Source organism: Lithobates pipiens, unplaced genomic scaffold (assembly GCF_037356315.1).
Source record: "Lithobates pipiens isolate NorthernLeopardFrog02 unplaced genomic scaffold, aLitPip1_a1.2 Scaffold_37, whole genome shotgun sequence".
In the NCBI taxonomy this organism is placed as follows: domain Eukaryota; kingdom Metazoa; phylum Chordata; class Amphibia; order Anura; family Ranidae; genus Lithobates; species Lithobates pipiens.
The window spans coordinates 8,181,126-8,194,991 of record NW_027507825.1 but is presented as its reverse complement, the minus strand read 5'-3'; the positions used below and the strand labels follow the sequence as shown (position 1 = coordinate 8,194,991).

Here is a 13,866-nt window from a genome sequence, read left to right as displayed (position 1 = left end):
GAGCCGCGATGACGTCACTCCCGCGCATGCGCACGGGAGCCGACACGCGCGGCAGCTCCGTTGTTGGAAATGCAGCGCTCAGTGCGCCTGCGTGCCGCTGTCTATGGCGCATGCACCGTAGACAGCGGTGCCTGTCTTCGGGCAAATATCTCCTAAACCGTATAGGTTTAGGAGATATTTCTTGGACCTACAGGTAAGTCTTAATCTAGGCTTACCTGTAGGTCAAAGTGGTTTGTAAGGGTTTACAACCACTTTAAGCTGCATTGTAAAATGTGTCCGACCCCCTCTCAGAAACCCCCCCCCCCCCCAGATAGAGCCCCATATGGTGGAAGGTAATCCCTACATTCACAATAAATCACCCAAACATACCCTAGAAACCCGACAGGGCAAGGGAAAAACGGTCCACTTTGAACGGGGAAGCTACCCCACACTGCCAAAAGTATGGCTGTAGAGGGCTATATAATGGAGCCATGTAAAAGCTGTAAAAGGAAAACAAAAAAGAACAATCATAAGGCTATAAAGAGCTCAGCTATATTGTCCAAAAAAGTGGCTAAATTGGCTCAATACATTCCAAAAACATAAAATAATAACATGAGAAGGGGCGCTGTTATGACCAACGTGATATAATTAATCCAGAAGAAACGAATATGTTGATTGATTGACAAAGGGTGAACTAAATTAGAAAAAAGAGGATTTATCAAAAGCAATAAAAAAAAAGAAAAAAAAAGGGGCTAATAAAGACACCTGACTGAGTTTTAGTTCAAAGCTTACCCCGGAATCTGGAATCAATAGAATGCAGTCCAGGGCTTCAACGGGCTTAAACAGGAGATATTGCTTATTTATTGTTTTTGATAAATCCTCTTTTTTCTAAGTTTAGTTGACCCTTTGTCAGTCAACATATTCGTTCCTTCTGGATTAATTACATCATATTGGTCATAACAGCTCCCCTTCCTATGTTATTATTTTATGTTTTTGGTATGTATTGAGGCAATTTAGTCCCTTTTTTTGACAATATAGCTGAGCTCTTTATAGCCTTATGATTGTTCTTTTTTGTTTTCCTTTTACAGCTTTTATGTGGCTTCCCCTATAGCCCTCTACAGCCATACTTTGGCATTGTGGGGTAGCTGCCCCGTTCACAGTGGACCGATTTTCCCTTGCCCTGTGGGGTTTACTTATTGTGAATGTAGGGATTACTTTTCACCGTACATGTATACTATATATAGTTATATAGTTGTTATATACATGTATACTACATATATATAAAAACAACAACAGTAGTGTCAGAGCACCGAGAGAAGTTTCCTGTAGACTCCTCCTCAGCTACAACATGTCTTCCTACAGGATAGGAGGAGGAGTCTTGGCCCTTGTACACACGGTCGGAGAATCCGTCGGAATGTGTCCTATCGGACCGCGTTGTCGGATAATCCGACTGTGTGTGGTATGCATCGGACTGATTCCGTCAGAAAATCCGTCGGTCCAAATTTTACAACATGTTGGAAATATTTTCCGACCAACTGGTCCGATAGGACATACTCCGATCATGTGTAGAGAATTTCGATCGGACAAAGTGCCACGCATGCTCAGATCAAATTCCTACATCAAAGCTATTGGCTACTAGCCTGAACGTAGTCCCATCGTAAAGGAAATTACGTCATCACGTTCTCAAAGATCGGATTTTTCGACAACTTTGTCCGACCGTGTGTATGCAACAGTTTCGGACAAGATCCGTCGGACAGAATCCGACGGACAAAATCCGACGGATTTGGTTGTGGAAATGTCCGACCATGTGTACAAGGGCTTAGAGGAAGGAGATCTCTCTGCACTGAGGTTCTAGTGTCTGAAATCTCAGCTTGGAGCAGGAATAAGAGGAGTTGTGCTAGACGAGGGATCGGGAGATTTATGCTGGGAGGGATTAAGAGGATTTTTGAAGAGAAGAATCTGGAGGTGAGAGCCTTTTTGTGTGTGTGTGTGTGGGGGGGGGGGGGGGGGTAGGATTGGTGCTGAGAGGGGGGATTGTGTTGGGGGGGACTAGGAGGGGTTGAGAGATTTTATACTGGAAGTGGTGATATGGGAGGAGGATTTGTGCTGAGAGGGGGAGATGGGAGAAAAGGTTTGTGCTGGGAGGGGGGAGGTGGTGGGAAGAGTTTATGGTAGAAGGGGGTATTTGGATTGAGGATTTGTGCTGAGTGGGTGGATTTGTGCTAGAAGGCGGTATATGAGGTTGAGGATGGGGGGAGGCACATTTGCCATTTTCGCACTGGGCACCTCATGGCCTTGTCCCAGCACTGGTAGTGGTGTGCATGGGGCTCAAGGGAGTTAACTGAAGTTCAGTCTTCTGTTCAAGTCTACACAGTGTAGGACCATTTTTGGTTCAGAGGTCTGTCATAAGATTGAGTTATCCCTTAAAGTCACCTCCTCTCTGTCCCAGGGCATTGGTGAGCACGTCACAAGTAAAGGTTCCCCCATATGCAGGACAGTAACCTGTTCAAGGTGCCTAGCATAGCCCACAATAACCCACCCAGGGGTAGGCCTCCTATGTGACCCACACTTGGCGGCAAAAGAGTAGGGGATTATGGAGGCAGTGTCACCCGCCAACCCTATGTGGACTCATGACCCTACCATGACTAATTACATAAGCCATGGCACATATTCAACCCATTCCCTCCTTCAACCTCAAGAATTACGCGATTGTGTTGTAAAAATTAAAATTAAAATAGCAGATGTACCTGTAAAGAAGATAGTCAATAATTACCGTTCCAGTGAAGAATAACTACCATTTCAACTTTCTTCTGAAACCATCAGTTACGGAACTGTGGATCTTGCATGTGTCCTGGTATTTCCCACCGATCTCATTGTCACCAAATGAGGTTCTAGTTTCTGCACTGTGGATGCTAATATATCCGCTAGCAATATTCACTGTCTTCTCTCTGCAGGAATGGCTTCTCCGCCCTCCGCTGGGAAAATACAATGGCTCGGGAGAGGGATTCCGTCAATACTGTCTGTGTTAATGGGGGAATCAAGCTAATTTCTTTGCTGCAACCAAGCCTTATTTTCCACTTGCAGCCAGCAGCTGATGTCTTTACAATTCTACCGAGCAATTGCATAGCTTTGCTAGGAGTAGTCTGGTGCAGTTAGATTTCCTGCGGTTCAGATTTGTGCAGAACAAACACAGCCCTTTTCCTGTTTCCTGCTCATAGAATGCTTTACGAATTTGCAGTTAGAGAAAGGCAGTCAAAAAGTGAGCAGGCGGTGGTGGATTTTTTTTGGAAATCCCAGTATTCTCCTCAAAGTGATATGGAATCACCCATGAAGAGGAAAAAGGTCTACTTGCTATATGTACATTATCATTACCCTTTAATGTTTCATGCATTTGGCAGTTCCCATATTTACACTATTTCTCTTTTTTTATTTAGACTGGAATTCCCTCTATCTTCACCAGGGGTCGGTTTTTGTGCAGTGAACCATGATTATCCTCTGTGTTTTCCTCATTCTTTGCTGTAATTTGGTTCAGGGTCAGTTCCCACGGGCCTGTACCACATCTGCCACGCTTCGCAGCAAATCCTGTTGCCCCCTTTGGAAGGACGGCAGCCTCTGCGGCTCCAGCTCGGGCCGTGGCAGGTGCCGTGATCGGGTTGTCTTTACTTCCTTAGCATCTGGCCGAGTACGCCAGTATGATGACGACCGCTTGGACTGGCCAAAATATTACTACGACAAAAGCTGTGAGTGCTTTGGAAATTACAGCGGCTACAACTGCGGTGGCTGTAGGTACGGGTATTTCGGAGAAAAATGCGACCGCACACACACTGTTGAGCGCAAGGAAATTCGAGAACTTTCTTTGCTCGAAAGGAAAAGATTCTTCAGCTACTTGGCGCTGGCCAAAACCACAAAAAGTCAGGACTTTGTCATCCTCTACACTGGAGACCGCCATCACAAGGACACATACAAGTTTGTTGATGCCTCCATCTATGATGTGTTTTCCTGGATCCATTACTACTCTATAAAGGCAATTCTACAGAATGGGACCTTTGACGATACAACAAACTACGCCCATCAAGGTCCAGCTTTTCCTGGTTGGCATCGATTGGGCCTCCTCTTCCTGGAGAGACAAATTCAGCTCTTGACAGGGGATGAATATTTTGCCCTTCCTTATTGGGACTGGAGAGAAGACAAAAACTGCTCAATCTGCACCAATGCCTTCCTTGGAGATAATGACGTTCAAGGGTTTCTCAGTCCATACTCCCATTTTGCTTTTTGGAAGGTAAGTGGAAAAATGATAATAGTTTTAGGACGATTACATTTTGTTTAAGTTTACGTTTTGTTTTTTTATTGTTTTTTAGGTGTATTTTTTTTCTGTGGTGGGGGTTATATGTGTAGTGCTCACCCCCGAAGGGGCCTCTCTCACAGTAGCACAGAGGCTTCCATCCACAAGCACAGCTCCATGCACACCGACAATACAGGCTCAGTTTAGGGGATGTCTTTATACTATTTATTGCTGAAGAACTTGAACAGGAGAGGGGTTTGGGATCACAAGATACTCCAAATCAATAATAGCAGTCAATGGATGGGACACACTTCACACTAATATTCCTCAAACCAGCCTTTTCTGGAACTAACATGGAATGACCAGTATATTTAGGACTCTATAAGAGCAGTACCAGTCCATATAGCATCCCCTGGCACATAGTTCCCTTCTAGCACTTGCACACACAGCAAGGTTTTTACTCACAGGAGCTGTCTGCCACCTAGCATCCCAAGCTCCTGCTGAGATCCAGACTGCAATTTCTTGTCTCACTAACCCTCCCCAAGGGGCAGCAGCCCCAAAAGAACTGTAACCCTGCCTAGAGAAGAAAGAACACACTAGAAAGGTCTCCTAAACCTTTATCACTACCCCAACCACCTTCTGGATGCTTCCTTCTGGTGATTGGCTGGGGAATAATAAATAATCAACTCCCTCCTAGGGGCAGCAGCCCCAGAAGAACTGGGACCCTCCCTAGAGAGGAAAGAAAACTCTAGAAAGGCCTCCTAAACCTTCATCTCCTCCCTGACCACCTTCCAGAATTGGAACCCTTCCTGGACACTCTAGAAAGGCCTCCTAAACCTTCATCACCTCCCCGACCACCTTCCAGACTTGGAGGAGGACTTGGAGGAGGACGCTACAGATGTTTGGTGTTCTGCTTAAAAAAAAAGTGAAAGTTTTTTAAATTAAAAAAATAAGCATTCATCCCTCTATACTAACAAGGTTATTGATGTTCCCCTCCTTTAGTCTATTTGCAGCGGTTACAACTATGATGAAGCTTACTGCCTGGGCGCTGACGACCAGAATCAGATGGAAAAACTACATAGAAAGCCTGGTGTTAGTCCTGATGCCCCTAGCCTGCCCACTATCCAAGATGTGGAGGAAACTTTGAAATGGGAAGATTTTGACCGCCCCCCCTACGACAGATCAGCAAGGAGAAGTTTCCGTAATGCCTTAGAAGGTGGGCAAGCAGTATTGTAATTTTACTTCCCTTTTTCTTACAGTGTTTATTTAGCCAACACAATGTTTTGATGTTTTTCACAGAGTAGGAAACTTTTTTGTACCATTGGAGAAATTTTCCCTCACTTCCTTTTTTGGAGGCACAACAGGAAATGAGAGGAAATCTCTCCAAAATGAGTTACGTTAACGTCTTAGACATTACAAGTCAATTAGGTTTATGCAGGGTTCTTTTCTCTGAGAATAGGTGCAGGAACCTCCCTCGTGGAACCGATTGTCCCCACCCCCTTCTTACGTCTGTGTACTGTCCCTTGTCTTCATTTCACCACCAACCCCCCCAGTAACACTTCTTAGAGAATACAGAACCAAGCATAATTTGGTGGTGCTAAATGATTTGTATGGAATTTGTACAGGATAACAACAAAAGTAGTAAAATAGATCTCCTACAGCCAGCAACAATAGATCCTCCCAACAACCATGGACCTCCTCCCACTGCAACAATAGACCACCAACATTAATAGACCCCCCCCCCCCCCAGCAATGATAGACTTCCCCAGCAATAGAGCAATGACACATCACTACAGGAAAAAGCCAAAAAACTCCTATGCTTGGGTTGATCTGAAGGAATAGTGCAAAGCAGTCTTCACTAATCAAACCACCATGCCTGCTGTGCTGACACTCATTAAAGTTCAGGGTAAACCCAGAAGAAACTCTAAAACGGAAAACAAACAGAGCACACCAGCCTAGTGCATTACCTTCGCAACACTTTAATGTATATAGAATAAAAATTCATACTCACAAACGAGTATTGAGCCAAGCATAAAAATATATATATATATATATATATATATATATATATATATATATATATATATATATATATACAGTCCATCGAATACATCCTCCAGCAAGATCAGCTGGCCAATGACAACGATGGGATGTGTAGTCCAAATACAGCTGACATGTTTCGAGGGTGCCCCCTCTTCTTCAGAGCTCTGGACACCTTCAAAACAAGTCAGCTGTATTTGGACTACACACCCCACCGTTGTCATTGGCCAGCTGATCTTGCTGGAGGATGTAATCGATGGACTGTATATATATATATATATATATATATATATATATATATATATATATATATATATATAAATATATATAAATCAATACTCGTTTGTGAGTATGAATTTTTATTCTATATATACGTTGAAGTGTTGCGCAGGTGGTGTACTAGACTGGTGCACCCTCTGTTTGTTTTCCTTTTTACAATGATACATTCCCCCAGCAACAATAGAAAATAGTGTCAATTTACCCCCAGCAATGATAACAACAAAGGTAGCAAAATAGATCCCCTGGAGGCTGCAGCCAGCGACAATAGATACTCCCAGCAACACGGACCTCCTCTCCCCCTGCAACAATAGACCCCCAGCATTAATAGACCCCCCCCCCTACAGCAATCATAGACGTCCCAAGCAACAATAGTTTTCCAGGAACAATGGACCCCCCAGCAACAACATACCCCCAGCAATAATAGCCCCACCCCATAAAAATGATAGATCCTGCTAGCAACATTAGATTCTCCATGGAACAATAGACCCCCAGTAATATTAGACCTCCCCACAGCCCACAGTAATGATAGATCCTACCAACAACGATGGACCCCCCCCCCCCCCCCGAGCAACTATAGGCCCCACGACAATAATAAGCCACCAGTAGCCAACATTAACCAACCCTCCATCAACAATGGACCTCCCTCAACAGTAGGTCCCTCCCAACAACAAAAGATTCCCCACCAGCAGCAAAAGACCCCCACAACAGCAATGGATCCCCCAGTAGCCAACAATAGAAATAGATGCTCCTCCAAGAGTTGTTCCCCACCAACAATAGACTACCCCAACAACACTACACCCCCCCAGAGACAATAAATACCCCAGAAGTCATCACTGGGTTTCTGTCACATTGTAGATGCAGATATTAATAACCATATGTTAGTAAGTTTTTTATTTTCATTTTTTATTTGCCAAACTCAAAGTTAGCTAGTGGTAACCAAAAAGGGACAAGAGCAGGATATGGGAGCTTGAAAGTAAATGTAATCAGATGACTGTAATATTGTATTATGATCCTTGTAGGCTTTATAGATCCTAAAGATGGGGTAACGCGGCAAATTGGCATGCATAACCAGGTCCATGTCTACCTCGGAGGGACGATGGGCGAGGTTCCAATCTCCAGCAACGATCCTATATTTGTACTGCATCATTGTTTTATTGACAAGTAAGTTTTATCTCTAAATCTGTTGCATTAGAGGTGGGCAACTTACTGGATACATGGGCCTTCAACTACGGCCTATGACATCACCAAAGGGCCATATATTATATTCAGTATTGGTAGAGCCACAGGAAATTGTCAGAGACCGGAGACATACTACCGGTGTGATTACAGGAGACAGTCGGAGAGTGGGAACATGTTTATTGAGACTGCTAAAGATGAATGTCATTACAGTACCTTCACAACTCAATCCTCACTCCTAATACTGACTGAGCCTTGCAGTGATATAGGGGTCTGACAAAGAAACCAGCATGTTGGTCTCCATAGGCCTCTGAAAATGGAAAATGACAGAGAGGTTTTCTGAGGCTTCAGTGCTGGAACAGAGGAGAGGTGGGAGAGAACAGGCCAGAAAGGTGAGTATACTCTGTCATACTGCAGGGGAGTACCAGTTTGAAATCTTTAGAAACCTGACAGGGTTTCTTTAATCTCTTGCCACCTATATAATACATATGTGCACCAACAAAGAGGGTGGGCTTTAATGACCCAACACTGCACATATGGTTCCATGGGTGTCCAAGGTTGCTGTGCTGAGAAACCTTTCTCCCAGAACACCGCAAATCCCCCTGCCCCCCCCCCCCCCACGCGCGCGGTGCGCATCTGGAGAACTCTGTGAAGGGCAATCACAGCGGCCCTTTACCATGTGATCAGCTTTGTCCAATCACAGCTGATCCCGTGTAAACAGACTTGTCGTTTATCGGCAGTCCTTTCTTTATGTACTGTGTCTATGTGAAGAAAGGATTGCCAATAACTGGCAAGACTGTCAGCACACATGCTTACACTGATAATCAGGAGAATGATCATCAGTGTCCTGATTATCAGTGCAGCACCATCAATGCCAATCAGTGCTTATCTGTGCCACCTCACTAGTGCAGCCTCATCAGTGCCTATCAGCGTAGCCTCATCAGTGCCTATCAGTCAGCCTCATCAGTGCCCATCAGTTCAGCCTCATTAGTGCCCATATGCAACCTCATCAGTGCCTATCAGTGCTCCCTTACCAGTGCAGCATATCAATAACCATAAGTGTCCGCCTCACCAGTGCAGACTTATCAGTGTCCATCAGTGCAGCCTCATAATTGTAGCTTCATCAGTGCCCATCAGTCAGCACACTGTTTATACTGATAACCAGGACACTGATCATTATTATCAGTGCAGCCCCAGTGCCTATCAGTTCAGCCTTAGTGCCCATCAGTGCAACCTCACCAGTGCCCATCAGTGCACCCTCATCAGTGCCCGTCAGTGCAACCACAACAGTGCAGCCTCATCATTGCCCATCAATGCAGCCTATGAGTACCCCTTAGTGCCGCCTCACCAGTGCAGCCTCATAAATGCCAAAGCAGTGCAGCCTCATAAGTGCAGCAGTGAAGAAGAAACATTACTTATTTGCAAAAATTTCACAAACAGAAAAATGTTTGTGTTTTTTTCAAAAATGTTGGTCTTTTTTCATTTCTTTAGTAAAAAATAAAGAACCCAATGGTGATTAAAGACCACCAAATGAAATCTGTATTTGCGGGAAAAAAATGCTATTAATTTCATATGGGTACAGTGTTGCATGACCGCGCAATTGTCATTCAACTTTGTGACAGCGCTGAAAGCTGACAATTGGCCTGGGCAGGCAGGGGGTGAAATTGTCCGGTATTGAAGTTGTTAAAAGGCATGCAGGGCCTGGAGAGAAAGGGGTTAAGTTGAAGTTTCCATGTTGGCATTCAAAATTGTAGAAAATGTACAATGTATTTTTCATTCAATACGAGGGCTGTACCGAAAGTATTGCAAAAGTGAGCCTAATTTTTTTATTAACTTACACAGGTTGTTCAAATTGATGAGAAAGTTGATCAGTTGATAGAGTATCTCTTCCTCTATAGGAGCTCTTCTTCTTCTTCATTACAGGTCAATTATGGATTGCAAGCAGAAGCAACATGCCACCATTGAGAGTGCAGGCTGTCTGACATCTACTTAAAGCTACAGAATATTTCTTATGTTTATAGATGTGGTTTGTCTTCAAGGTTGGTTTCCCTTTCTTTAACCTCCTGCTGACTGCTCAAAGTAAAAATACTGCGTTTGGATGGCAGGTGCAGGCATGGCAACGTATATGTATGCTGCTGGCTTGCTCCCAGCCAGTGTCTGGTAGCACCAGATTGCTCGCCACCCTATCACAGTCATTCTAGAAGTCACTGATCACCGCCATTACAGTATAGCGTCTATAGCTGCGTAAATTCCAAGATATATACCAGGGGTCTCCAAACTTTCTAACCAAAGGGACAGTTTACTGTCCTTCAAGCTTTGGGGGGGGGGGGGGTGGGACAGAATGTGGGAGTAGAAAATGCCTCGGCATCAGTGCGCATAAACAATACCTCATCATTGGATTTAATGGGAGGAAGAAGGCCCCATTATTGGTATGAATGGGGAAAAATAGTGCCATCAATGATGTCAGTGAAAGGAATGGTGTCCCATCATTGGTGTCAGTTGGTGGAATGGTGCCCCAAGCGCCAGATAAAGACAAGAAAATTGCCACATCTGGCCCCTGGGCTGTAGTTTGGAGACCACTGATATATACCATAGTTTATAGACTCTATAATGTTCTATAACATGCAAACCATTAATATACATTTATTGAGATGTTTCAGGATACATTTTGGCCTAAATTTATTAAAACATTTTATTTTTTAATATGTTTTTTAACAGAAAGTAGAAAATATTAGGGTTTTTTTTTTCAAAATGTTCCACGTTTTAAAATTTATATAGTAAAAAATAAAAAAACCCAGTGGCGATAAAATACCACCAAAAGAAAGCTCTATTTGTGTGAAAAGAATGATATAAATTTCACTTGGGTACAGCGTGACATGACCGTGCAATTACCAGTTAAAATAGCGCAGTGCTGAATAGCAAAAAATGGCCTGGTCTTGAAGGTGGTAAAACCTCCTGGAGGTCGAGTGGTTGAACGCCTTCAGCCATCTGTAAACATTGCTCTTGTCAATGGTGTCATCTCCGTAAACATTCTGTAGTCTTCTGTTGATGTCAGACAGCCTGCACCTCTCCAAGAACTCAATGATGGCTTCTGCTTGGAATCCATTATCTACATTCAATGAAAAAGAAGAAGAAAAGCTCCTAAAAAATGAATAGTTACTTCACCAACATCTGACATTTGAATGGCCTATGTAAATTTATTAAAAAGGTTATGCCCACTTTTGCATTTCTTTCGGTACAGCCCTCATTGGTTTTTGTGTGGATTTTGCATATCTTCACATATTCATCAATATTTGTAGGATCTTCGAGGAATGGCTTTGCAGACACAATGCAACTTCAGACATGTACCCTGAAAATGACCAACCAGGTCAAGGTCCTAACGAGTGCTCCACTCCGTATTTCCCGTGTATCAGGAACAAAGACCTCCTACGCAACTCTACGAACTTTGGATACATCTACTCGAAATACCAGGGGATGTAATGCCCCAATAAAGCAAGTCTTATGAAATTAAGGATCTGTTCTTTGTGTGATGGGAGTGTTCAACCTCAGAACCACAACAAGCTCTCATATCAATTCTGTCCAATCATCTCACTTCATAAATCTTCAATGATGAATTTACAATGTAATTTTGTAGATCATAACACACTCCAACTAAAGAATTCAAATCACGAAAGGAAACCTACCACTATTTTAATTTAAAACGTTACTTAACAGTGATTGTGATCCAATTGCTTCACCAACATTTGAGTCACTAGCCTCAAAGAAGCATGGAGGTCTGTTTTTCTTGCTACATAATTGTTCTGATGATTTTTAGATGTTCTGCAGAACTAAAGGCTCATTTTTTTTTTTTTTTGAGAATCATGGCTCCAGCTTTGGTGTTCCCTTATGAATGAGAACTGGGACCCCAGGCTGCCAAACCCTTGACGATACAAGACGGGGTGCTGCCAGGGGTGGACTGACAACTCATGGAGCCCCCGGGCAATAGGAGATTATGGGGCCCCCCAGGCATACAGACATTATGGGGCCAAACAGTATACACAAACACACACACAAAGTATACAATCACACAGTATACACAGCCATGTTTCTATTGGCTGAGAAGGTACAGGAGAGGTGGGGTAGCTATAATCTAAGGATTTTTAGACCAAAAGGATGTTGCTAAGGGACATTTCAGAGACAGATGTAAAAAAAACACAGATTTTGACATACTTTCCCTGGTTTTACTGAGGCTGGCAACCTGGATGGGGCCCCCTAGTGGCATGGGGCCCTCGGGCAGTGCCCGAGTGGCACAATGGTCAGTCCATCCCTGGGTGCTGGTTTTGTGTGTGTGAGTAGTTCCTGAGCATAGAATCATACACATTAAAGATGGGATTTTTTTCGTATTCACCGTAAAATCCGCTTCTCTTAGCTCACTGAAGGGCTCAGTATAGCTCTTGATCTCTGACCATCTCTGACCATTGGGTTTTGGCATCACCTTCAGCAGTAGGACACTAGGTAAAAAAAACAAGAGCACAACCTGAGGCAAACCCACCCATTTGCGAAAGGCAACTCTAAATACTAGGGGATGTAATCCTCCATTGAAGCAAGTCTTATGGGACTGGGGTCAGCTCTTTATGTGGGAAAACCCTTCAAATGACGGTGTGACCTTAGTCAGGACAACAAGCTCTCATTACAAATCTGTCACATTTTTTTACACAGTAGAGATCTTGATCTCTGAACCATTGGAATGCCCCATAACAGTGCATCTTGAGAGGTGGGAACCCCCCCCCCCACCCCAAAAAGAAACCTCTGCACAAAAGAAACAGATTCCCAGGTCACTACTTCTTGACACTAGGCTAAGAGCTGAGATTCTTTTTGCAGATGGGGGAGTTTCGCCACTATCAGTGGCTGCCCCTAGGCTGTGCTCGTTTTTTTTTGCCTAGTGTTCTTCTTCAAAAGGTGGCACCAAAATCCAATGGTCATCGATCATGATCTTTGCTGTGTCCTTCAATGACGGCAAGATAAAATTTGATTCCAAATTTCTTTTTTGAGAATAAGAGTGGAGCCAATGCATTTTGGGAAATTAATACTCCCCACTTCTTCTGATGATTCTTTACTCAAGGCGGGCCTCAATGCATATACACCAAAGCATTCTTGTTTTAGGTCATTGTCGAAAAACTTTTTTCTCTTATTACACCGCTTTGACTAATCATTTGACCCTATCACTTAGCACGTTAGTGGAATCCATGTTTGACCTTTAATTCATACAGCAGCAGGTTACTACAGGGTATCTTTGGAATGGATGACCAGAGGAGAATATGTTTTTCTCAAAAAAACATAGAAGTACACTCTGATCCTATTTAGTACTTGTGTTCAAAGTTTGAGTCGAGATGGATGTCAGATGTTCAGTTGAATGCACCACATCCCTCGTACACAATACCCAAAAGACAAAAATGTGACTTTTGAGGTACAAATAATGTCTGCAACTGTATAACATGTTTGTTTTATTAATATCAATTAAAAATATATTTGATAAAACATTTGTACAGTATTCATTCACACCTCCACCTATCAATCAACTATCATATCCTTTTCTTTTTTTTTTCTTTTTTTAAGAAAGTTTATTCGAGAAGAAACAAAGCAAAAGAATTACAGCATTCTCGTACAATTGTTACACATAAATGTTGAACAGTGGTGGCACAGTGGTGTAGTGGTTAGCACTCTCACCTAGCAGTAAGAAGGTCACTGGTTCAAATCCCAACCACGACACTACCTGCTTGGAGTTTGCATGTTCTCCCTGTGCCTTTGCGGGTTTCCTCCGGGTACTCCGGTTTCTTCCCACAATCCAAAGACATGCAGGTAGGTTAATTGGCTTCTGTCCAAAATTGGCTCCTAGTATATGAATGGGGACCTTGGATTGTGGGCTCCTTGAGGATAGGGACCGATGTGGGTGTAGCAATGTACAGGGATAGGGAAAATTTGTAGACAATCACTCAGGTTGAACTGGATGGAATGGTGTCTTTATTCAACCTTACTAACTATGAAGCTGAGTATATCTAGTTTTTAGCAAACATTTACAACTCGGGAGACATTCTTCCTCGTAAGCAAATCAGCCCAGAACCTTTGTGTGC

At 43.3% G+C, this 13,866-nt stretch overlaps 1 protein-coding gene across 1 annotated transcript; it reads left to right on the top strand.

Annotated features, from left to right (window-relative positions):
- The first annotated feature begins 3,419 nt into the window (after nucleotides 1-3,419).
- On the top strand, nucleotides 3,420-11,585 carry LOC143956460 (tyrosinase-like). Its single transcript, XM_077466639.1, has 4 exons — nucleotides 3,420-4,258; nucleotides 5,264-5,477; nucleotides 7,600-7,741; nucleotides 11,056-11,585. The coding sequence occupies exons 1-4, from the start codon at nucleotides 3,464-3,466 to the stop codon at nucleotides 11,234-11,236; spliced, it is 1,332 nt and encodes a 443-aa protein (XP_077322765.1). The 5' UTR covers nucleotides 3,420-3,463; the 3' UTR covers nucleotides 11,237-11,585.
- Nucleotides 11,586-13,866: the final 2,281 nt, after the last annotated feature.